General features: G+C 41.3%; 1 protein-coding gene across 3 annotated transcripts in view; it reads right to left on the reverse strand.

The window, feature by feature from the left end:
* IL1RAP (interleukin 1 receptor accessory protein) overlaps positions 1–26,482 on the reverse strand; it is a 333,093-nt gene that overhangs the window by 90,279 nt on the left and 216,332 nt on the right. For 2 of the 3 annotated variants that reach the window (XM_077487541.1, XM_077487544.1), the window contains exon 3: positions 12,549–12,834. In XM_077487541.1, the coding sequence (XP_077343667.1) occupies positions 12,549–12,834 (286 nt within the window). Of the gene's footprint in view, positions 1–5,286; positions 5,372–12,548; positions 12,835–26,482 lie in introns of those variants that run through there. The other variant, XM_077487543.1, reaches the window with a different exon arrangement.

Genomic DNA, 26,482 nt, shown 5'->3' on the forward strand with positions numbered 1-26,482 from the left:
CAAACTCTGTCAGTGTGAGGTGAGGAGAACCGATAAACAGCACTTCCGCACAGGCTATGATTGATAGCAGAAAAATCCAATGGCTCCCGCTGCTGCCTCTACATCAGGTGAGAAGGGAAAGAGCCACTGCTCTTAGGCACAGTGCTGGATTGAGATTGAGCTCAGGTAAGTATTTAAGGGGGCTGGGGGGGGGAGCTAAAAACAGGAAATGCATCAAGGTAAAAAAAAGTTCTGCTATTACAACCACTTTTACTTCAGTATTCCTCTAAAAAGTTAATCTGCTGTTGCCAGAAATTCAAAAGCCTAGACCAGTGATGGCGAACCTTGGCACCCCAGATGTTTTGGAACTACATTTTCCATGATGCTCATGCACTCTGCAGTGTAGATGAGCATCATGGGAAATGTAGTTCAAAAACATCTGGGGTGCCAAGGTTCGCCATCACTGGCCTAGACATTTAAATCACTCAAAGATCACAAAGGTTCCATTTATGAATGCAGTTGTGCCTTTCCACAGTGTTCAGTGTTTAATGTTCCTGTTGCATCTGCATTTTTGCAAGTGGCACTTCACTTCCAGTATTGGGACTTTATGAGCCAATTCACGAGTGTCAGCTGCTTTTACAAATTAGTCACAAGTACTATAGACTAGCTTGCAGTAAAAGTAATTGATCGCTATATTAAGAAGCCATGTGAACCATTACCTAAAAAGGTGCAGAGAGCTGATGTTAGATAAATAATAAAGTAGTTATATCATCAACCTCATTCTGCACAAAGCTGGCGATCTCCCTTACTTGGGATCCTTCTATTGTGCAACAAGGTAAAAACTCCAATGTCCTGGGAAAGACTGCAGCTTCCAGCCAAACTGGTCTTGGATGGACACCAGTTTCTGGAAATGTATAGGAATATAAAAAGTAGTGCATAGTGCAGGGTGGGTCATATCTAGGACACTATGAAAAGCTGCATGTTGTTATGGATAATAATAGACGAGAATACTGAATTATGTACACTGAAAATTGATGACACTTGTATTGATGCAATTACAAAGCAAAGTCTAGAAATCTTAGTTTCACCAAAGCATACAATGATAAGCTTGTCAAATCATGTAAAAGCAAGACAAAATCAAATAAAAGAACAGGTACCAAACCCTGTAATTGTGCAAAAATGGCAGAAACAAAAAAGGTAAAACACATTTCTGAAAATACATATTTAAGTAAATCTGTATTAAGAAAGATCTGATTAATAATTGTTCCCAAGCTGAGGAGAAGTTCACTTTTATATCTACCCTTTGACAGTTAGCTACCAATAAGACTGTTACCAACAGCTTTGGTCCCCGCTAACGATTGATATTCAATCAGAATGGTTTCAGCTTTTACTTAGTAAACACATGCAGGCTTGGAAAACAAGTATAGTCAAAGCTCTTTTGCCCATACTTCTCAAGTGGATCCCAGGAGTGCACTTAGTTGTGCTCTCCTGTGACCCCAGGGCCTGCTGTCGGCTGATATCACAGAGCTGTTCCAGACTGGGGAGAATTCCCGACAATAATGCCAGGATTCACCCGGATGTGTCACAGGCAGCTGCCTCAGCGTCTAAATGCACCGCTAAGAGTCTGAGCCAGCTACTCCGGCTCCCTCTCCTATCTGGCTCTCCAGTGAACATTGGAGGGGCAGAGCACTCCCATGAACTGAGTGAACAGTGGCCACGTGATCACTCAGTTCTTGGGCTTAGAGCTGGTGGGGGAAAGCATGCTGCATTGGATTGATGCTGCAACAGGTAGGTAAGTATGTATGTTATTTATAATCCCAAACTTCTCCTTTAAAAGCTTTATTCACAAAATAAACCAGCCTGCAGATGCTGCTTGCTAATGCCTTTAGATAGCACTGTGCTGCAGTTTACCCACAATATTTATCAGATGCAATTACAGTATAAAAAAAATAATAATACATTTATACCTTTTGTTATAAGTTTTTGCATTTCTCAGCAGATAATAAATTAGAGGAGTTTTTTTTTTTATATGAAGGTGAAACTAAACTCTCCCATCCTCCATTCTGATAAGCATGGCACCATCTCAGCTTCTATTCAGATTTGCAATTGCCATGGTGTTGCACTCATGACTATCTGTGATACCAGCCGATTGAGGACTTGAAAATTCAGTTCAGTGCAGACATATACACACACTGACAACAACAACAGTCATCACCAAGGCATGCCCTGAATGTAGCACACACTGTAAATGTACTAATAGGCAGAATGTGAATGAAAACAGTGCAGAAAACACTAGTATGTTTGCTTAGGGATTGACCCAGTTGTGGATATTAGACATGCTCCACACACTTCTCCCCCATGGCCGCTATCCTTGTATTTGCTGGTGATTTCCAGCTGTCAAAATGACAGCCAGGAATTGTGGTTTATAAACACCGCGCAGAATCAAGATAGAGAAATTCAAAGAAACATTGTTACTTTTGGATTTACTCTGTTTCAGGTATGAGCCATCTATATATTATGCTGTCAGTTAAAAGAGGAGTTCGACCGAAAAGTGGAACTTTCGCTTTAAAGACTCCGGTCTCCCTGACATGCCACATTTGGCATGTCATTTTGTGGGGGGGTAGGTATCTAGTTTTGAGAGGTACCCAGCTCCCACCGGATAGGCAACGCCTCCTCTCCCCCTCCATCCCTGCAATCTTCTGGGACTGGTCAAACTGGAAAAACATGTTTTTTTAATTTGTTACATTTTTGTACATTAACTGCATAAATAAATATTTTTTTACAAGTCAATAGCACCAAAAGAAAGCTCTGTCCTAAAAATAAACAATAGCTGTATTATTTTACATAGAAAAGTCCATTTATCTTGACCAATTAAAAAAAAATATATATATACACAATCCTATTCCCACTGTTGATTCAGAGGATGGCAAACTAATCTCCAATAAGGCATTATCCAATTCCTACAGTGGTGTATTTTGTGCATTTAGGAATGCATCCAGCCCTTTTTTTAAACTTTCTACTGACCTGACCAGAAACAAGCTCTCGAGGGAGTCTATTCCACATTTTCACAGCTCTTACAATGAAGAAACCTTTCTGCTTATGTAAAGGTGAAACCTCTTTTGCTCCAAACCTAGAGAGTTCCCTTGTTCTTTGTAATGACCTGGAAGTGAATAACTCTAGAGTCTAGGCCAAGTTCACTATATGGACCACATATATTTATACATGTTAATCATACCCCCCCTTTAACTTATCAAGAGAGAATACATTCAGTTCCTCTAATCTTTCCTCATAGCTGAGCTCCTCTATGCCTCTTATCAGTTTGGTTGCCCTTCTCTGCACTTTCTCCAGTTTGATGATATCTTTTTGAGAACTGGTGCCCAAAACTGAACTGCATATTCCAGATAAGGTCTTACTAATGATTGTATTGTATTTTTTCACTTCTTAGCATATATGGCACATGGTACATTTAACTCATTGGATAATACAATTTTTTGAACATTTCTAATGCCGCGTACACACGATCAAACAATCGGGTGGAAAAGTCCGGCAAACTCAAGTCCGCCGGACAATCCCCCCCCCCCCCCCCCGTGTGTAGCCTCCGGCATACTTTTTTGACCCGAAAGTAGTTTTGCACTCCAATCTTCCCGCCGGACTCGCATTTCGGTGGACAATCCCGCCGTGTATATGCCAGTCCGCCGTACTTTTGCAATGAGCGGACTTTTCCCGCTCTGAGAAAAGTCCGCTCGGGGCCAGCGAAGGATACGTCGCTTGCCCCGCCACCTGGTATGAACTTAAAGGGGAACCCCAACACCGAAAAAAATCGATGTGGGGGTCCCCCCAGGTCCACAACAGACCCTTGTCTGAGCACACTACCCGGCCGGCCAGGAAAGGGGGGGACGAGCGAGCGGCCGTCTGAGCCGTACCAGGCCGCGTGCCCTCAACATGGGGGGTGCCTTGGGGAAGGGGGGGGCCGCGCGGCCCCCCCACCCCAAAGCACCTTGTCCACATGTTGATGAGGACAAGGGCCTCTTCCCGACAACCAACGGGTTGTCGGGAAGAGGCCCTTGTCCTCATCAACATGTGGACAAGGTGCTTTGGGGTGGGGGGGCCGCGCGGTCGCAATGCCAGGGACGCGCTGCGTGGGGACTTATATAGGGACAAGGGCGGTGTCATTGGTTGATGTCACATGGGTTGATGTCACATGGCGACAGTCCCAGCATCCTCTGGGACTGTGACATCGTAAGGGGGCGGGGTCACCATGTGACATCAACCGATGACCCCGCCCCTTGTCCCTGGCATTGCGGCCGGAGAGAACTTCGAGTCAAAATCTCCAGGAGAAGAAGAAGAACGGAAGGCGGCGGCGGCGACAGAAGACCGGGCCACCGCCTGTAAAAGAGCTATAAGAAGGCGCGGTGGCCCGGCAGAAGAACCGAATTCCGGATTCCGATAAGCCCCCCGCCCCTCATTTCCTGGCCGGCCGGGTAGCGTGCTCGGACAAGGGTCTGTTGTGGACTTAGGGGGGACCCCACGCCGATTTGGTGGCGGGGCCAGCGGCGTCTCCTTCGCGGGCCCGCCTACCTGGAGACACGCTCAAAATGAGCGGACTTTCCTCCGTGTGTGTGGGCGAGTCCGTTCATTTCAAAAGTAGGGCGGATAGTACTGCGGACTTAGTACGCTGTATTAGTCCGCTGAAAAAGTGCCATGTGTGGGCAAGTAGCCCGTTCGGAAAGTCCGACGGACAGTCTGGCGGGAAGTCCGCCAGTCTAAGTCCGTCGGATAGTCGGCTACGTGTGTACGCGGCATAACAGGAGCTTATTTTATAGGAGCTTAAATTAATGATTTGTTTGGGTATGCAACTTAGAAAGGGTTAAGAAGGACTTAATGGCATATTTTTTCTTAATAAGTGACTGAATCTACTGAAGCAAATTTATTGACACGTTTTCTATAAACGCTACTACAGATCTGTGATGTTTCTGGAAAGTTAAAATCACATGCTAGTTGCTTGTTTCTCATGGGAATGCCACATTAGATAACTCCATCAGCCTCCTACCAGTCAAAAGATGATGTCAATCATAACGGATTATCTCTAGTGAAGTTAAAAGATAATTGGCAAGCTGTACATCTGTGGAAGAAAAAAAAAAAAAAAAGGACTTCCCAAAAACCTAAAACACACATCTTATCATAAGATGGTACAATTGTATTAGTGTCATATTAAAATATGTTAAAACCGTATTGTCATCAAATAGAACAATGTGTATGTTCAGTTGTACAGATATCTTCTTCTAACACCTATTGGCTCTTACCAACCTAATATAGTACAAACTAGATGCCATGGAAAGGAGATCTTCAATGTGTTTCATGGTTATTATATTCCGCTTCTTCAGGAACACAACTGAAATATATATAAGATAACAAAGTATAATATAATGTACAATGTTAACTACGGATCAATGTATGACAATAATGGCCAATAAGTGTTGGAAGGGGACAACTGAACATAAAACTTGTTATATTTAATGGCAACAAAGTTTTAATATGCAGTATGCAGTATACCGTTGGGAAAATAATTATTTGACTCCCCTGCATATTTTATAAATTTGCTCACTTTACAAAGAAATGAAGGGTCTATAATTGTTATCATAGGTGTATTTTAAATGATAAAGACAGAATATCAACCAAAAATCCAGAAAAATCACATGATACAAATTGAGTTGCAGTTCAGTGAAGTAGTATTTGATTCCCTACCAACCAACAATTATTCTGGCTCTCGCACACTGGCTACAGTATGTGCTCATGTGATACACAGATTAGTCCTGCCAGTTTAAGAAGGTACTCCTAAGAACAATTTGTTATGTGTATAAAAGACACCTGTGCACAGAATCTCTTTCGTCCATTTAAACCTCACCATCATGGGCAAGACCAAAGAGCTGTCAAAGGATGTCAGGGACAAGATTGTAGACCTGCACAAGGCTGGAATGGCCTACAAGACAATCAGCTAGAAGCTTGGTGAGAAGGAGACAACTGTTGGAGCGATTATTCACAAATGAAAGAAATACAAATTAACCATTAATTGCCCTCGGTCTGGAGCTCCATGCAAAAGTTTGCCTTATGGGGTATGGATGATCATGAGAACATAGAGAACATAGAGGGATCAACCCAGAATTATATGGGAGGAGCTTGTAAATGATCTCAAGGCAGTTGGGACCACGTTTACCAAACCACTGGTAACACAATGCACCGCCATGGATTTAAATACTGCAGTGCCCACAAGGCCCCCCTCGTCAAGAAGGCACATTTGCAAGCCATTCTGAAGTTTGCCAATGAACATCTAAATGATTCAGAGGATTGTGAGAAAGTGCTGTGGTCAGATGAGATCAAAATTGGTCTCTTTGGCACTAAATTGACCCGCCATGTTTGGAGAAAGAAAATTGCTGACTATGACTATAAGAACACCTTACCTACAGTCAAGCACAGAGGTGTAAACATTATGCTTTGTGGCTGTTTCTCTGCTAAAGGTACAGGCCAACTTTGCCATATTGAGGGCCCAATGGATGGGCCCATGTATTGTAAAATCTTGGATGAGAACCTTCTTCCCTCAGTCAAAACACTAAAGATGGGTCGTGGATGGGTATTCCAGCATGACAATGACCCAAAACATACCGCTAAAGCAACAAAGGACTGCCTTAAGAGGAAGCACATTAAGGTCATGGAGTGGTCCAGCCAGTCTCCAGACCTTAATCTTACAGAATATTTATGGAGTGTGCTGAAACTTCAAGTTGTCAAGCGACAGCCAAGAAACCCAAAAGTGATTGTAAAGCCTTGTAAAGCCTTGATTTGTTTGTTTAATTAAAAAACAAACATTTGAGCTCTATACCTGAACAGGTGAAACCCTAACAATGTCTTTGTGTGAAAAAGTGAGGCAAAAGCTTGTGCCGAATTATCACCACTGGCGTTTCTAGTATTCTACATTTAATTATATCTAATGGCAATTTGCTCTTTAAACTGGATCTTTCTATCCCTTAAGCAAGTAAACATAGTGATGCCTTCATAGTATTCTCTGTGAGCTGTTCCAAAAAAAAAAAAAAAAAAAAAAAAGTCCTCCTTTCCACAAAAACAGCAGCCTAAGGAGACTAAACAGCATTGCAAATGATATGAAAATATGGACTTTGTCAAATATCAAAAGTTAACCCCTCATTTCCAACTCAAACCACTGCCCATGGCTGCTGATGCAGAAAGAAAAAAAAAACACATAACTGCCACAGAAAGGACAGAGGTGTCCTTAAGGTGCAATCTTTCTATTCTGAATGAAAGACAAATTGGCGGCACCCAACCAGAGAATAACCGGGTTCCTGGGAACAGGCTGGAGCACAGCTTCTGTTTACGGATTATGAACCAGGGAGCTGTTTATACATAAGCTATTGTATTTGGAAGCCGTTTTTGTAAAAATCACAAGGACCACTAAGCTAGGCATTTGAATAGAGAAAAGGTTTCTGCTCTAGAAACACATTGCAACGTGAAAAGTTTTGGTTTTGCTCTCATACTAAATGCAATGAGCTACGTTTAATATCCATATGCACAGTCATAATTTATTTAGTACTATATTACAAAGTTATAAAATGCTTGATAGCTTGGGGAATGCTGGTGATCCTCCAGCTCCAGATTGCTCTACAGCAGAGCACGATGACAAGGCTGAGAATTTTAGGATGCAACTAAAATTACTGCTTGGAAGGGAACACTGGCTGTGGGCTAAATTTACTGTAAAGTAATATGAGGCCAAATGTCTCAAGACCTTTAAATCTTACATTTCTTGGCTTTTCCTCCTACACCACACCAGTTACTCTACTAAGTTATTAAAATGATTTGTCGGGGTGAAAAAAGAATGCACATTTTTTGTCCAAACAATTAACATGAGGAAACTAGCTGATACTTTCTGAATTTTTTTACACACACATATATACATATACATTATATATATATATATATATATATATATATATATATATATATATATATATATATATATATATACACATTATACATTTTATATATATATATATATATATATATATATATATATATATATATACACACATTATACATTATATATATATATATATATATATAAATAAAATTGTAGCAGAGCGTCCCTGAGAGAGCCAGGAAAAGTCCTGTTTGGGGTTTATACGTCTCCCTGGCTCCTCTCATACACATTCAGAAATCTCTGATCCATGATCCAGTTCGGGTCTTGGTCCTCTTCCCCAGGCTAATTTAAGCTCACCTGAGCAGACAGCCTTTGCTCTCTGCCTGGGACACACAGACAAAGTTGGTCTGTGAAGAGGAAAAGGTTGGTAAAAGCTGTTTAGCAGTTTATGTAGAGACTGACAAGCAGTAGGCTTGTTCTGCCTGGTAGTGAGGGCAGCATATTGTATAGTTAGAGCCGAGACATGGCTAGGATTTGTGTTTTGCTATTTTTTTTCCTTTGTTTTCTGGAACACTGTACAGCACCTGTATATGGACTTGTATATAACACAAATAAACACAGCACTGTTTGTCACTACATCCCTGGATTTGGAGAAATTGCTCATCCCAGGGAGCTTTGTACCTGCTACTTGTCCCCCAGGTTACAATATATATGTGTCAGTATATGTTTATGTAACATATTTGATGGTACAACACAAGATTATTTTAAATCTACCACTACAGGTGCTGAATGACAGATTAACGTATACCATCTCATTTTTCCACAGGTTAATCTGTTGGCACTGCTTTAAAAGGAAAACTAGTGATTTGCAGCCAGTTTTTCTCTATGAAGGGGTTTTAACAGCGTATGTTTTTTTTAAATGTACGGTATGTTTTATATCTATTTTTGTACTATTTATATAAAAATCTGGATATTTGACTTAATGTACATTAAGGAACTCGGGGTGAAGCAATTCTAGTACTTTGTTATGCTGCTATCTTCAGGAGATTAGAAACTGGCAAACAAGCTGTAAGAAAGCCCAATAAAACCCCTACCTTGCCCATAATGCTCCAATGTTGTGAAAAAGACATAGCAGGAGTAGAAGGAACATAAGAACAAAGGAGATGGACCTGTGCCCCTTAAAGCCGTTTTAAACCTCAGACTTGAAATTTGAACAAAGCATGTCCAAGTATAGTGTGTATAACTTATCTCAATTAATTAAGTGTCATTTTCATCTGCTGCATCATTTAATTTCTCTGCTATCAGCATAAATCCGTTCTGACAAGTTTTCCTGACACCAAGAAAAAAATGTTGACGGGGAGGGACCTCCAGCTGATTGACAGCTTCAGCTCTGTTCCTGTGTGCTGTGTGAAGGGAAAGGGTACCCTCCCCTCTGCTCAGCTCTCGGAGCTCTCCCCTCTGAGCTCTGCAGACTGTAATTTCAGTACTTTGTCCCCTTTTTTCTGAACACTCAGACAAGCTTTATAAATTCTGGACTTTGAACGGCAGAGGTGAGAACACTGCAGATAAACATGTACAACCTACGTAGGAGGATTTGTTTCTTCTGTGTATCACCTGAGGCCAGTCACTTCACTAGGTATATGTAAGGGTTCACAACCACTTTAATGTACTTCAAGAAAGGGATTTTCCTGCTTTCTTAATCATACATCGAAGGGCAACGGATAAAGTAATTCTGCTACATTGGGACGTCCAAAAACAGTCCAACTAATGGGTAGGCAACACCGCAAACAAAATGGTAACCTACCCAAGAATAACAGGTTACCAGAGGTGCCTCAATAGCACCTATAGCAGTGATGGCAAGCCTTGGCACCCCAGATGTTTTGGAACTACATTGACCATGATGCTCAACTACACTGCAGAGTGCATGAGCATCATGGGAAATGTAGTTCCAAAACATCTGGGATGCCAAGGTATGCCATCACTGACCTATAGGATAACTTGAAGAACACTAAAGCTGGCATCCAATGAGGTCTGAACATCCACCAGGTAAAAATATACAAACACTCTAGAGGAGTGTGCTTTGACAGGTAAAGTTGGAACCCTGTTGAACCGTCTAAAGGTTTGAATAGTGAATTGCCAAATCCACCTGGAGATTTAGTGGAATGAGAAGTTGGCTGTCCTCTACTGGGATCTTCAAAAAGTCATACTGTCTACAGGAAGCTGTAGTTGAGAGATAGAAATGAACAATGTGTATCACATCCACAAAGTGGAGGGAAATCTTTTTGGGATTTTGTGGAAAAGGCTTGGCTCACAATCTACACTCTAATTTCTTAATTAAGGACTCTGTGCAGGCCAGTCAAGTTCCTCCACCCCAAACTCACTCATCCATGTATTTCAGGACCTTGTTTTGTCCACTAGTTCAAGTCATTTGGTGGAGGGGGGATTATGTTGTGGATACTGTATCAATAAGGATAGCAAAAGTATCTTTAAGGCTAGGAGTTATGGCAACAGAATCGGACTCCTCGTGTACCAACTCATCTAACAAGGATAGGGTACATTCCTCCTTATCCTCAGCTGATTGAGTAGAAGCAGCTAGAGCCACAGGGAAATCAGCAATAAATACTGGAGGATAGGGCATAGGTGCCCACTTATGGCCCATGTATTGTGAGTCAACCAACATGTCTGAACTATTCCCTGTCAACTCAGACAAAATAGCAGAGAATTTCTCACTGGATGAAAAATAGCAGGAAGGCTTTCAGCACCTTCTGGAGGCACACTGTAAGCTACCCTGGAAAAGTTTGAGGATCATAAGCTGGCAAGACCCACAGGATGGCTGGATACTTACAAAACACCGCTAGAGCAGGAAGGGTAATGCCAGCTGTGACCTTGTCACTGTAAGGCAGTAGGGAACCCAAGTGAAAAAAAATTAAGGTGGTGGTGTGGCTAAAGAAATGATTGGAAAATTGCAAAGCACAGTGTGACAACTTGAAGGGAGGTCTGGTCTGAAGCAGTAGGGCCACAGAATTGGTAGAGGTATAAGGAGCACAAAAAAAGAAACTGAGCATGATGGGAGTGGGAGGAGCTATACTGGGCTGTCTTACAGCTTTGCTTGCCAGCGTCCAATCTTAGCATAATCTAGTGTGCCAGAATTACTTCACCCTGTGTTCCCTAACGTACGAAAAATAAAACTTGAATGCAGGATGTAAAGATAATAAAGGATTTACAGAACATTGTGGGGTTTCTAAAGAGAGTAAAACAGAGTTGTTTACCTTCAGGCTTTCTGACCCGAATGATGTAAGTAGCCATTCCTTTGAATGGGGAGACCTTTGAATATGGGTAGACCACACGGCTTGCTGCACCAGGGATTTGTTCCGAGTCTCTCCCGGAAAATGATCTGTTTCTTTCTAAGGTGGTGAGATTATCGTAACTGCTTTCACCAGCAGTGTATATTATATCTGAATGCAGTTTTAAATATGTCTTTGTATAACTGCAATAGCTTAAGGGTCGGGTGTTTTTGGGACAATAAAAGTTTGCAGTTTCACACTATGAGGATTCCTGCTCCTTCTATATGCATGCGTGGAATAAGAGGATTGCGGGTGTGTTCAGTCTGGAATGTTCAGGATCAGGATGCCATATCTCTGTCGATTTGATCGTTACTGAAATTGCACTGTGATGTCCTTTAGTTGCTGAGATAAAAATGGATTGATTCACTAAGGCCATTGATAATTAGGGGTCTGGTGAGTGCAATTCCTATAGGGAGTGGAATCACAAGGTGTGGGGATGGAACATTTCTGCAATGATATGAACTATCTCATGAGAAATTACTCAACACCTGGAGTGTCACAATTTTTATATTTTTAGCGCTGGTTGCTCATATGCATTTTTTTAAAACTATGTTTTTTTGTTGTTGTTTTGAGCGCTGCTTAGGCTGGAAAGAACATATTTCTTTAGAACTTTTTTGCTTTCTCCTTAAAGAGGAAGTAAACCCTGATGGGTTTACTTCCTCTTTCATTCCCTGCAAAGGCAAAGCATAATGGACTACTATGCATCGCATAGTAGCCCATTATGTGTCACTTACCTGACACAGGAGCCAGCGAAGTCACCGCTGTCCCCTGTAGTCCGCCGCATCCATCTTGCTGGTGGCGTCTCGTAGCTCCGCCGCTGTAATTCGGCGAAGCCGCAATGACGTCACTCCCGCGCATGCGCACGGGAGTCGACACGCGCGGCAGCTCCATTCTTGGAAATGCCGCGCTCAGTGCGCCTGCGCGCCACTGTCTACGGCGCATGCGCCGTAGACAGCGGTGCCCGTTTTTCGGGCAAATATCTCCTAAACCATATAGGTTTAGGAGATATTGCTTGGACCTACAGGTAAGCCTTAATCTAGGCTTACCTGTAGGTCAAAGTGGTTTGTAAGGGTTTACAACCACTTTAATATTCCTTTGACTTATTAACTTGTGTGAATAAACTTCAGCTTAAAATACAGTATTCGCCTTTATTTTTTAGCAAAGAAGACACAGCAGGAAAAACATCTTACCATAATAACTTTTGGTCACAAAACCATTATATATCCTTGGACTAGAAGTGGTTAGGTATTATATATACATTAGTAATCAAGGGAACAATGCATTATTTTTTTTCTGTAATCTACCTCAGCATGCAAGTGTAATTTCCGGTGTCATTGAGAACAGCTGGCCGAAACCAGAGTATATCCTTGTCTTTACTAATCCTGTTGTCTGGAAGACGAATGTTGATTGGCTCTTCAAGGTCCTTTCCTTGGGCTGTAAAATACCACATTAATGTGAGGCCAGCTGAATGTGCCGTACTATAGTTATGTTTCAGGTAGTCTTCAAACAAAGGGCATCTGATTCGAACTGGTTCCCCGTCATATGCTTGGGTCAGCTTCACGGTGTCTACTCCCCAGTCATCACATCGTTCTAAAAGACAAATACATTTAAAAGTTTAATGGACTTTTCTTTTAATGCTGGAAACTACTACAAAATATTTTAAAGGTACTGTATAAACATACTAAATTGTGGCAATGCATTCTGCTTTATCGGCCTATTGCCATGTCCTGGGAGGTTGTGTAAACTCAATGGCGCACATTTAAATGAGGTTTTAAAACATACATGTTTTGTAACTGACAATCCTCAAAATTGTCATATAAATACAAATAAATAAATACATTTTATTTGGCATTTACAACATACCGAAGTTTTGTTATGACAAGTAATGATTCAGCAGTCATTTTGATGAAAAGGCTTAGTCCTAAAAAGAGATGCCTGTCATTCTGTAGTTATTTTCTACAACACTGTAATTTTAGTATTCATTGTAGGATTTATTTTAGGAGTTCAATTGCTGCCCAATTTCAGAAGCTTAAAGTACACTAAAACCAGGAAAACTAAGGTGGGACACCATCTCTATACCTGACCACCAAGGAGGAAAGCCTGTCACCATCTTACAGATCATGGAGTAGATCTCCCCTTTGGGGTCCTGAACAGCAAGAAATCCCTGGCAGGGGATAGAACCCACTTCAAGCCACCAGAAACATAGGAATGTGATTGGAATAAAACTACTTTTTAATTAACAGCTTCTTGCAATTTATTTATTTAATGAAAAATGTGCTTGCTGCAAAACACGCTTAGAAGAAGAAAATTCATCAGTCATTTTTCACCTCTGGATGATGGGGTCTGTTTGTTTCAGAGTAGAAACTATTATCTTTCCTTGCTGCTACTTTAGGCTTCAGATAAGGGTAATTGCACTAAATAAAGAGGTCACTTTGAGGCTAGGCTCACACCTATGCAGATTGTGGTTGATGTGTTTTCCCGGTGTGCTTTGTATTTTCTGACACATGGTTTTGCTGCTTTTTATTGTGTTTTTGATGCGTTTGCATTTTTGAGTGGTGTGTTCTCATATGGGAGAACCCAGCAAAAAATGTAGCAGAAATACATCAAAAAATGCATGCACTGCATTTTTAATGTGTTTCTGCTGCATTTCTATTGAAGTCATATGGAGCCAAAAATGCAACCTTCTGTGGGCATACTTTCCAAAAAATACACAAGTTCAAATGGACAGATGTGAATGTGACCCGTAGGAAATCATGTGAAAAGGAGTGTATCTGCAATACTGAAAACACTGTAAAACGCATAGCTGTGAATGCGTAGCAGGTGTGTTAAATTTGGTGTTATCGCTCTCATTCTTATATTGGTCACCTCATGGCAAAGAACTCTCTTAGGACCTGAAAAAAATAATTTTTGCTCTATATAAAGATGGCCTAGACTATATGAAGATTGTCAGGACCCTGAAATTGAGCTGCAGCATGGTGGCCAAGAGCATACATTGGTTTACCAGGACAGGTTTCACTCAGACAAGGCCTCGCCATGGTCAACCAAGGAAGTTGAGTGCACGTGCTCAGCGTCATATCCAGAGGCTGTCTTTGGGAAATAGATGTACGAGTGCTACCAGCATTGCTGCAGAGGTTGAAGGGGTGGGGGATCAGCCTGTCAGTGCTCAGACCATATGCCGCACACTGCATCAAATTGGTCTGCATGGCTGTTGTCCCAGAAGGAAGCCTCTTCTAAAGATGATGCACAAGAACAGTTTGCTGAAGTCAAGCAGACTAAGGACATGGATTACTGGAACCATGTTCTGTGGTCTGATGAGACCAATATAAACTTCTTTTGTTCAGATGGTGTCAAGCGTGTGTGGCGGCAACCAGGTGAGGAGTGCAAAGACAAGTGCGTCTTGCCTACAGTCATGCATGATGATGAGAGTGTCATGGTCTGGGGCTGCATGAGTGTTGCCATCACTAGGGAGCTACAGTTTTTGAGGGAACCATGACTGCCAACATGTACTGTAATACTGAAGCAGAGCATGATCCCCTCCCTTCAGAGACTGGGCCACAGGGCAGTATTCCAACGTAACGACCCCAAACACAACTCCAAGACGACCACTGCCTTGCTAAAAAAAAAAAGCTGAGGGTAAAGGTGATGGACTGGCCAAGCATGTCTCCAGACCTAAACCCTATTGAACATCTCTGGGGCATCCTCAAAACGGAAGGTGGAGGAGCGCAAGGTCTCTAACATTCACCAGGTCAGTGATGTCCTTGGTTTAGACATTAATGGCTGTGTGTTGAGTTATTTTGAGGGGACAGCAAATTTACACTGTTATACAAGCTGTACACTCACTACTTTACATTGTAGCAAAGAGTAATTACTTCAGTCTTGTCACATGAAAAGATATAATAAAATATTTACAAAAATGTGAGGGGTGTACTCACTTTTGTGAGATACTGTATGCATATGTTTATGTGTGTGTGCGCACTTATATATACTATATACTGCATGTGTCTGTGTTTATATAATATATATATATATATATATATATATATATATATATATATATATGTGTGTGTTTACACAAGTGTGTGCTGATATATACAATATGTGTGTGTGTAATGTGTGCATGTTTATATATGTGTATGTATGTGTGTACATGTGAGTTTACATGTTACATGGTTAGTAAGGTTGAATAAAGACACCAGTCCATCCAGTTCAACCTGAGTGTCTACAATTGTCCCCATCCCTGTACATTGCACACTCACATTGGTCCCTACCCTCAAGGAGCCCACAATCCAAGGTCCCCATTTACATACTAGGGCCAATTTTTGGACATAAGCCAATTAACCTACCTGCATGTCTTTGGAGTGTGGGAGGAAACTGGAGTACCCGGAGGAAACCCACGCAGGCACAGGGAGAACATGCAAACTCCAGGCAGGTAGTGTCATGGTTGGGATCCGAACCAGCGACCCTTCTAATTGCTAGGTGAGAGTGCTACCCACTACACTACTGTGCCGCCCATACATGTATGTATGCACATTTTATGTATGCGCTTTTAATCCTCACCCCCTCTATGTGTACAATCAGAACTGATTTCCCCCGCATGTTCGTAGTACTAGCAAAAAAATGTTGTCTCTCTGAAAAGGAGGCATTTGACAGCCGGTAAAGAGGCAATATGCTGCCTCCTGACCGCCTGTTTTAACCCCCTAAATGTATCATCACTATGCTGCAGCTGTGTGTAATGCACACAGTTGTGGAGTGGTTGCAGTATAGCCCCATTCACCTAGGTGTATACATCTTGACTGGAAAAAGATTGAGAAACACTGGCATAGAGGAATCAATCTCGCCATAATTTTCCTCCTGCAGCCGCTGAATGCCTGCGGGAGGAAAAGGAGGAGGGGGGATGGAAAAATCCATTCCTTTATATGCAGCCACCCACTTGCCACCGGCCTTGGAGGAAAGGGCCCTGTCCGGGGGTCAGGGGGGCCCTTCATGGTTTCTTGCATCAGGGCCCTGAAGGTTCTAGTTACGTTGCTGAAAGGGACATTGCATTTCAGGCAAAATCAACCAGTATTTTCTGCATTTGTTGAACATGTAAATAGCGTGATCTTGGGTTTAGATGTGTCAACTGGCAGGAATACACTTCCTATCACAGGATGCAAATGCACACTGTACTGTATCCATGGAGGAGCAGTGTTGTAATCTTAGAAAAGGACTACAGAACAGCTTGCTCTTCACTCATCACTATCAACACAAGGGAGGTGCTCTGTAGTCCACAATATAATTCACCATTTTTAACACTGTAGTTCAACATTACATTCTTTTATTTTAAAGTTGAAATGAAATCCACTTAAATGTTGCCTTTCCCCTCTCCTAATAATATGCTGGAGACAATAATGAGGTCCAATGAACTAAAACTGAGTAAAGAGAATGGAGGTTATACTGAACACAGCGTACCCATTTTTTTCTTCAAGAAATGTAAGTCAGTGACAGACGATTAGGTTTAAAATCTCATATCAGCACTACTACTACTACAAAAAAGCTTACGACAGATCAGGTTCAATCAGCAGATCAGGCTGAAAACACTTCTTAGGAGGTCTGTAAGCCTAAAATGCATTCTCAGCCCTGTCTTAAAATTTACATCTCATAATACTTCTAGTAGAGCACTCAACAGACTAATGTTTCCTGACAAGCACTGGTCATATACCGCCAGAGCCAGAGTATGCCAATAACTATTGTTAAGTTGTTAAAACATTCCCTGGTCTGGTCAATAAGCTTCTTAAAGCGGGAGTCCGCCGTTTTGTTTTTTTTAAAAGCCAGCAGCTACAAATACTGCAGCTGCTGACTTTTAAAATAATGACACTTACCCGCCCAGCGTGCCCGCGATGTCGGCACCCGAAGCCGATCTCTCGATCGTCTCTCGGGTGCTGCCGCCGCCATCTTGGGTATGGGAATCAGGAAGTGGAGCCTTGCGGCTTCATTTCCCGGTTCCCTACTGCGCATGCGCGAGTCACGCTGCGCAATAAGGATGGTCCCCGCTGTCTCTGGGATCCGTGTGTTTCCCAGCAGGCAGCGGGGGACCTTCGGAAAGGGGCGTAGATTCTGCGGAAAGGGGCGTACCTTCTGCAGAATCTACGCTGGAAGTGGGTGCAGATACCTGTACTGTACAGGTACCTGCACCCCCCTCCCCCCTGAAAGGTGCCAATTGTGGCGTCGGAGGGGGGGAGGGTTCCAATGAGCGGAAGCTCAACTTTAGGGTGGACCTCCGCTTTAAGTAATTCATAAAATTATCTAGAAGAATACAACCTTGATAGGTCTGGACTTACTTGACATTTATACAAATCCAGTGCTCAATTCTGTAAGTTAAGTACTAATAAGTACATTTACAAATTTACAAGTACATGTCATTAGACAAAGACAAAAGGCATAATCTGTGACAGTGTTTTTATATACTATAATAAGGGATATGTCATTTTTGTTTCTTGATCTTTTCCAATCATAAACAATAGAAAAACAAAACAGATGGACATAGACAATACTAAGCATGTTTCTGTTCTGTGTATTATGAAGGTTAATAGGTGTATTCCAAAGTTCTTACATTATTTAAAGTTCACATTGTAAGAATTCAGTGCTGTGACAGTCATCATTTTTCCCCCTTCCCTCTTAGGTCTCATACACAAAGACCCTATGGCCCATAGACATTGAATGGGCTGTTTGTTTATGTGGTTTTAGCCACCAGGTGCTGCATGAAGACAGCCTATGTAAGTGTATGGGGGCACAACGGCATGGCAATGATCCAAAACACAAGGCCAAGTCAACCTGTCATTGGTTACAGCAGAATAAAGTGAAGGTTCTGGATTGATCATCTCAGTCTCCTGACCTCAATATCATTGAGCCACTCTGGGGAGATCTCAAATGTGCAATTCATGCATGACAGCCCAAGAATTTACAGGCACTGGAGGCTTTTTGTCAGGAGGAATGGGCAGCTTTACCATCTGAGAAGATAAAGAGCCTCATCCACAAATACCACAAAAGACTTCAAGCTGTCATTGATGTTAAAGGGGGCAATACACAGTATTAAGAACTGGGGTATGTAAACGTTTGATTAGGGTCATTTGGGTAGTTTCTGTTGTGATTATGATTTAAAAACAGTAAACACAGTTGATTGATAATAAATGGCTTCAGCCAAACACTAACCATGAGTGAAAGAAAAGTATTTGTGTTATCATTCATATTCTCTGAAAAATGGTCAAGAAATCATAATTTCTGCAAGGGTATGTAAACTTATGAGCACAACTAATATATATATATATATATATATATATATATATATATATATATATATATACACACACACACACACACACACACACACACACACACACACAGTATTTCACAAAAGTGAGTGAAATCCTCCCATTTTTGTAAATATTTTATTATATCTTTTCATGTGACAACATTGAAGAAATGACACTTTGCTACAATGTAAAGCAGTGAGTGTACATCTTGTAAAACAGTGTATAGTCTCTGTCCCCTCAAAATATCAACAGTTATTAATGTGTAAACCACTGGCAACAAAAGAGTACACCACTAAGTAAAAATATCCAAATTGGGCCCAATTAGCCATTTTCCCTCCCTGATGTCATGTGACTCGTTAGTGTTACAAGGTCCAAGGCGTGAATGGAGAGCAGGCGTGTTAAATTTTGTGTTATCGCTCTCACTCCTCTCTAATATTGGTCACTGGAAGTTCAACATGGTACCTCATGGCAAAGAACTCTCTGAGGATCTGAAAAAGAATTGTTGTTCTACATAAAGATGGCCTAGGCCAGTGATGGCGAACCTTGGCACCCCAGATGTTTTGGAACTACATTTCCCATGATGCTCAACTACACTGTGGAGTGCATGAGCATCATGGGAAATGTAGTTCCAAAACATCTGGAGTGCCAAGGTTCACCATCACTGGCCTAGGCTATAAGAAGATTGCCAAGACCCTGAAACTGAGCTGCAGCACGGTGGTCAAGACCATACATTGGTTTAACAGGACAGGTTTCACTCAGAACAGGCATGGTTGACTAAAGAAATTTAGTGCACATGCTCAGCATCATATCCAGAGGTTGTCTTTGGGAAATACACGTACGAGTGCTGCCAGCATTGCTGTAGAGGTTAAAAGGATGGGCAGGTTCAGCCTGTCAGTGCTCAGACCATACGCCACACATGTCAAATTGGGCTAAAGTGGTTAAAATATAAAAGCGTTTCCACTTACATTTTCTAACGCGTTTTGTCACCAACTACGTGACTTTATCAAGGGGTCATCTTTGATAAAGTCACGTGGTTCGTATCGAAGTGTGTCAGGAAGGAGCTTGTGACATGATCATGCATACCCAGAAAGCATACCATCACCCATGAGGGAAGCAGGGCCGAGGACTTGCAGATGATTCTTTGACTTCAGGGGCCATATCTCTTTGTATAGAGCTCATCACCTGTATGCACCAGGGCTAGTGCATTTGCAAATTTGAGTGGAAACACTTTTATCTTTTAATAAATTGTGGCTTTACAGAACTATACAATGTTAGTTCCTTCTTTACCCGGTAGGTGAGCGCATAGTGTGACTGGTGGAGGGCGGTGGATTTTCACAAGACTATCTGAGATAAATGCCTAAAAACGTGGCTCACCAGCATTTAACATTTTGAGCCTTAAAAAAAAATGCAAAAAAAAAAAAAAAACACAAAACGCTATTGCAAAAACGTTGAAAAACACTGCAAAGCTACTGGCGTTTTTATAACGTTAATAGAACATCCACTGTGCATGAGGCCTTAGTGTTTAACAGACCTCACAATGGGCTAACACAGAATATGATTAGTTTTGTTCTAAGCCATTTAGCAGATATGTAAACAACAAGCAGATTGTGAAGTCTCATAAACAAAGAAGGGCCATCAATCACAGGATGGCAAAGAAATCCTCTCCTGTACAGGAGTTACTTAGCAGAATGATCTCTCCAAGGAATGGGTAATTCTTTCATTCTGCTGCACTGCGATTGACAGGTTTCCATTATCTGACTCAGTTTCTTAGGCCGGTGACAGTAGGAGATAGCAGTTCATTCTGATGTGTCATAGATGGATGATATTGGCCTCACTTAGTATACTGGTAAACCTTCGAGTGTCACATTTAAGCCACTTGATTCATGTGTAGTTTCCACTACATGTAATTATTTACAGGCTAAAGTGAACGGTGGTTGCAGAATATTAATGACAGACAAAACAACATATTGCTTGTCTTGGTGCCCAGATCTTCAAATTAACACAACCCTAATGAGAACAGATTTTTCCCTTGCAGTTTAAACAATTACTTCAAAACGATTTGACTGAATACAACTCTGAATATAATATAATATTCCAATTTTTAAGCTAGCTTTTGATTTTCCTCTTAGAAATTATCCTATGGGGCATTTCTAGATATTGTTTGACTCTCAGATTACAATTCAAGATGGATATCCACTGATAATATTTAATAAAGGGCTCTTTTCCATTCAAAAAACTCTGTTCTAACACAAGAATCATAAATGAGCTCCTTTGCAATAATATATGTAGCACTAACTCCAGAAGGAGCGGCTGAATTTTTCTGGGCTTTCCGATTACCTCCTCCAGCTCGCACTCGTTGTCCTTGTCTAGGGGTTCCCAGGGTTGATAACCCAGTAATTGTAGAGACCGACACTTGAATTCCTTGTTAGGATTTTCGTTTTGCATAAAACTGTTGAAAAAACTCAGTCTCTAAGTGGGAATAGAGGGTATCAGGGTAAAATTTACCTTAGGTGCTTGGAACTACTGACTTCAATAAAAGTCTCTCTCACTGTACACAATCCAGGGAACAGCCGCTCGCAACTGGATTCTTTAGCTGTTGGATAAATTCTTAAGTTTGGGTTTAGCAGCCAACAGGTAATTCCAGCTTTTCAAAGTCTCTCACACAGACTTTGTAGGAAACTTAGTTACAACTGGAAGGGTAGACGTAGGGACTTTTCTTACTGTACCAGAATCTTTCAGCCGGTTCGGCGATACTGTTAGAATTGTGGATTCAATGTCCATGGCAGCTTAGCTTCCAGGCTCTTACCGAGTAGCCAGCATTGTGCGTGGCTCTCTTACTGAAGAGTCCTCCCCTGGTTGCGTGTAGAGTTGCTGCGCCTCTCCAAACCCAAGACGGCACAAGAACACCTTAGAATCCTCCTTCCAGTTACTGCGCCTCGAACTAGCCAGTTCTGAGGCTCGGAAACGGATGGATCCATACCCCAGGCCATGAAGGCCCCTGGGGGCTGGTCAGTAGGCCCAGAACCATGGAGTCAGCAACAACTTCTGGACTGGAACCCCGAACCACATGACTTCGGCACCTTAAGTACCCTCTCTCGGATTACACAGTGAGACAAATGCGCCCACTGATTGGCTCCGAGATAGAGATTGGTACCCAATGCATCCAACCAGACTGCATTCTAAAGCCTCCCACAGGTGTACAACCCCACCTATGACCAGGCAGAACTTCTATACAGCCCAGCCAAACTGATACCAAAGTACAATTTAGCACAATTAACCCCAGAATTGACTAGAGTTTTGAGCAAAAATGAAATTTAAACACATAGCACGTACTCATTAGGAGTACCTTAGCTACATATACGTACAGTATATGTGAATGCATAGGTGCAGTATATTGATGCATGCACACTAAGCTCACCAATGTTAGTGGGAATCATTTCAAAGTAAGCCGACTGCTTTTCTTGCTGGTTTACATAACTAAGGATGTTACTTGGGTAGCAACTGAAGAGTCATTTAGCAAAAGAGGATACACAAAAAAAGTTTAAAAATGTAAACGGTAAATAAATACATAAAGCATTCTAACATTTTTCCACTTCAATAAAAATACAAGCATTGGTTGAAAATTGTCTTGCAAACTAGGGGGATCTGTATAGAAAAAGGGATGAAATCAATTCTGAATTCAGATGGTTTAATTAATTAGTTTAAATTTTGTCTTCATACTGACTTTCTACGTTCCACGTGAAAGCTGAATTTAGGCTAGGCTTTATACCGACTGACAGGCAAGAGAATTATTTATGTTGGCATCACCAATATGGTGACATTCATCAGTAATCTAAAGTGCAAACAGGTAGTAGGGTAGTGGCATAAAGCTGACAAAACTACAGGGTATGTAAAGTGTTGCCACCTTCATCCCAAGTCATATAGGACTTTGGGTGCATAAGGAGAGCATTTATTCTACAAATCTTTAGGCAGTTAAAGTAGATTTTATTGAATGGATGTGTTTCAACTTGCATATTCAAATAGTTATGATGAAAAAAAAAAGGACACAAATCCATATATTATATAATATTTTTTAATATTTAAACAATCATTTAGTAAAATACATTTTATTTTACAATTCTATAAAAAATTACACACAAAAAAAACAAAAGAGTAAAGTATTATTTTTACTGGTCATACTACAATGATACGTATGATCAAATATTATTCTCATACATTTAACCTTTACCATTCTCAAGTCTATATGAACTAGAGATGTGCATTTGTTTTCGTCCGAATGCATTTTCGTCTGAATTTCAGCTATTTTCGTTTTGACAAACGATAACGAAAGCACAGAATCCGAAAAACGAACGTGCCTAACCTTACCTCTATTAGTCCAAGATTATATAGAGAAAATATTCGACAGAGAAAAAAGATTTGACAGAGAGAAAAGATTCTGCAAGTTACTGTCCTAAAAAGTGTTTGGGGACCCGGGTCCTGCCCCAGGGGACATGTATCAATGCAAAAAAAGTTTTTAAAACGGCCGTTTTTTCGGGAGCAGTGATTTTAATGATGATTAAAGTGAAACAATAAAAGTGTAATATTCCTTTAAATTTTGTACGGGGGGGGGGGGGGGGGTCCATAGTATGCCTGTGAAGGGGCACAAGTTTCTGGTGCTTAGAACTGTCCCTGCACAAAGTGTCATTTATGCAGGAAAAAATGTCTTTTAAAATCACTCGCAGCTATTATGAATTGTCGGCTCCGTAATGCAGAGAACACTCATTGAAAATTATTGATAAAAAAAAAAAAAAAAAAAAAGCGTGGGGGTCCCCCAAATTCACTTGGATATTAAGGGGAAACCCGCGTCAAATTAAAAAATATCCATCTCTTCAGGCGCTGGTCGTATGTACAATAATGGTGGTCTCCGCAGCAGATTCCCCGCGAGTTCACCGTTATCGGTGGCGGAAGAGGTGCCATCCCCTCGTCGCTGTCCCACGCCCTCCGCTGCTTACCGGAGCCGTCGGTAGCAGCGGAGGCGATCAGGACCTGTCTTGTCTGTGGTATGGAGACGAGTGAGGCTAAGATGCCCCCCACCCGTCTCTATATCATAGCAGGGCGGAAGCAACATTAAAACATCACTTCTGCCTATACCTCTTAAAGGCACATTTTTTCAATGTAATTTTTTTCAAATTACATTTTTTTTTTAATTGCAATTAAGTCCAAATATGAGATCTGAGGACTTTTTGACCCCCAGATCTCATATTTAAGAGGTCCTGTCATGCTTTTTTCTATTACAAGGGATGTTTATATTCCTTGTAATAGGAATAAAAGTGATCAATTTTTTTATTTTTTTTAAACAGTGTAAAAATAAATAAAATCAAGTAAAATAAATAAGAATTTTTTTTTTTTAAACACCCTATCCCGACGAACTCGCGCATAGAAGCCAACGCATATGTGAGTAGCGCCGGCATATGTAAACGGTAGAAAAAAAGAGTGGGCTGCGCTACAGAAAATAAATGAACTAAAAAAATATACCCATGTGAAAACTCACAAAAAAGTTTGAACTTAGTGGTATGTTTGTCGCAAACTAAAAGAAAAATTGGAATGCGACAAAAACAAAAATATGTAAACGGTAGTCAAACCACACATGCGAGGTATCGACGCGATTCTTTGAGCGAGAGTAATAATTCTAGCCCTAGACCTACTCTGTAACGCAAAACATGCAACCTGTAGAATTTTAAAATGCTGTATAGTACGCCTCATTTAATATGCGTTTGATTTAATTTTCAGGCCAAAGATCTTGAATTATATGCATTTTTTTTATCTACAGTGGTGTGAAAAAGTGTTTGCCCCCTTCCTCATTTCCTGTTCCTTTGCATGTTTGTCATACTTAAGTGTTTCGGAACATCAAACCAATTTAAACAATAGTCAAGGACAACACAAGTAAACACAAAATGCAATTTGTAAATGAAGGTGTTTATTATTAAAGGTGAAAAAAAATCCAAACCATCATGGCCCTGTGTGAAAAAGTGATTGCCCCCTAAACCTAATAACTGGTTGGGCCACCCTTAGCAGCAACAACTGCAACCAAGCGTTTGCGATAACGTGCAATGAGGCTTTTACAGCGTCCTGGAGGAATTTTGGCCCACTCATCTTTGCAGAATTGTCCTAATTCAGTTACATTAGAGGGTTTTCGAGCATGAACGGCCTTTTTAAGGTCATACCACAACATCTCAATAGGATTCAGGTCAGGACTTTGGCTAGGCCACTCCAAAGTCTTCATTTTGTTTTTCTTCAGCCATTCGGTGGTGGACTTGCTGGTGTGTTTAGGATCATTGTCCTGCTGCAGAACCCAAGTTCGTTTCAGCTTGAGTACACGAACAGATGGTCGGACATTCTCCTTCAGGATCTCTTGGTAGACAGCAGAATTCATAGTTCCTTTTATCACGGCAAGTCTTCCAGGTCCTGAAGCAGCAAAACAGCCCCAGACCATCACACTACCACCACCATATTTTACTGTTGGTATAATGTTCTTTTTATGAAATGCAGTGTTCCTTCTACGCCAGATATACTTGGACACACACCTTCCAAAGAGTTCCTCTTTTGTCTCATCGGTCCACAGAATGTTGTCCCAAAAGTCTTGGGGATCATCAAGATGTGTTGTGGAGAAATTGAGACGAGCTTTGATGTTGTTTTTGCTCAGCAGTGGTTTTCTCCTTGGAACTCTGCCATGCAGGCCATTTTTGCCCAGTCTTTTCCTGATGGTGGAGGCATGAACGCTGACCTTAACTGAGGCAAGTGAGGCCTGCAGTTCCTTGGACGTTGTTGTGGGGTCTTTTGTGACCTCTTGGATGAGTCGTCGCTGCGCTCTTGGGGTAATTTTGGGCGGCCGGCCACTCCTAGGAAGGTTCACCACTGTTCCATGTCTTCGCCATTTGTGGATAATGGCTCTCACTGTGGTTCGCTGGATTCCCAAAGCTTTGGAAATGGCTTTATAACCCTTTCCAGACTGATAGATCTCAATTACTTTCTTTCTCAATTGTTCCTGAATTTCTTTGGGTCTCGGCATGATGTGTAGCTTTTAAGGATCTTCTGGTGGACCTTACTGTGTCAAGCAGCTCCTATTTAAGTGATGCCTTGATTGTGAACAGGTGTGGCAATAATCAGGCCTGGGTGTGGCTATAGAAATTGAACTCAGGTGTGGACAACCACAGTTATAGTATGTTTTAACAAGGGGGGGCAATCACTTTTTCACACAGGGCCATGATGGTTTGGATTTTTTTTCACCTTTAATAATAAACACCTTCATTTACAAATTGCATTTTGTGTTTACTTGTGTTGTCCTTGACTATTGTTTAAATTGGTTTGATGTTCCGAAACACTTAAGTGTGACAAACATGCAAAGGAACAGGAAATGAGGAAGGGGGCAAACACTTTTTCACACCACTGTATACGGTTATCAAATGTGTTGTGGAACATGTCCTCATGGTTGAATAATAGGAAAGTGCTAAGACCATTACTGCTACTGAAGCCTAAGGCTGGGTTCACATTGGTACGACAGGACTGTTGTACGACTGTCATCCTACTTTGCCCTGCTACATCTATCCTACATCAGTCCTACTTCCATCCGACTTGCATGAACAAATTAAGATTTTGCTTTGATTTTGAGATAGTATGACTTGTCCTTTGACCAATCAAAACAATCCTAGAGTGACAAGTTTTTTTTTTACTGTTGCTGTAATCACCATGTCAGATGTCACAAGTCGGATGGTTAGGACAAGGATCCTACTTTGATCCAACTTCAATGATATTCAATGGGCTGAAGTAGGATCAAAGTCGGTCCAAAGGTAGAGCAGGGAGCATTTTCAAAGTCGGACCAAATTGTGTTGGACCAGTAAAGATGGCTCTCATAGGGAAACATTGATTATCACAAGTCATGTGACATGAGCTCCCAATCTTGGAGTGTTTGT

The sequence above is a fragment of the Lithobates pipiens genome, unplaced genomic scaffold (genome assembly GCF_037356315.1).
Source record: "Lithobates pipiens isolate NorthernLeopardFrog02 unplaced genomic scaffold, aLitPip1_a1.2 Scaffold_18, whole genome shotgun sequence".
Taxonomy (NCBI): domain Eukaryota; kingdom Metazoa; phylum Chordata; class Amphibia; order Anura; family Ranidae; genus Lithobates; species Lithobates pipiens.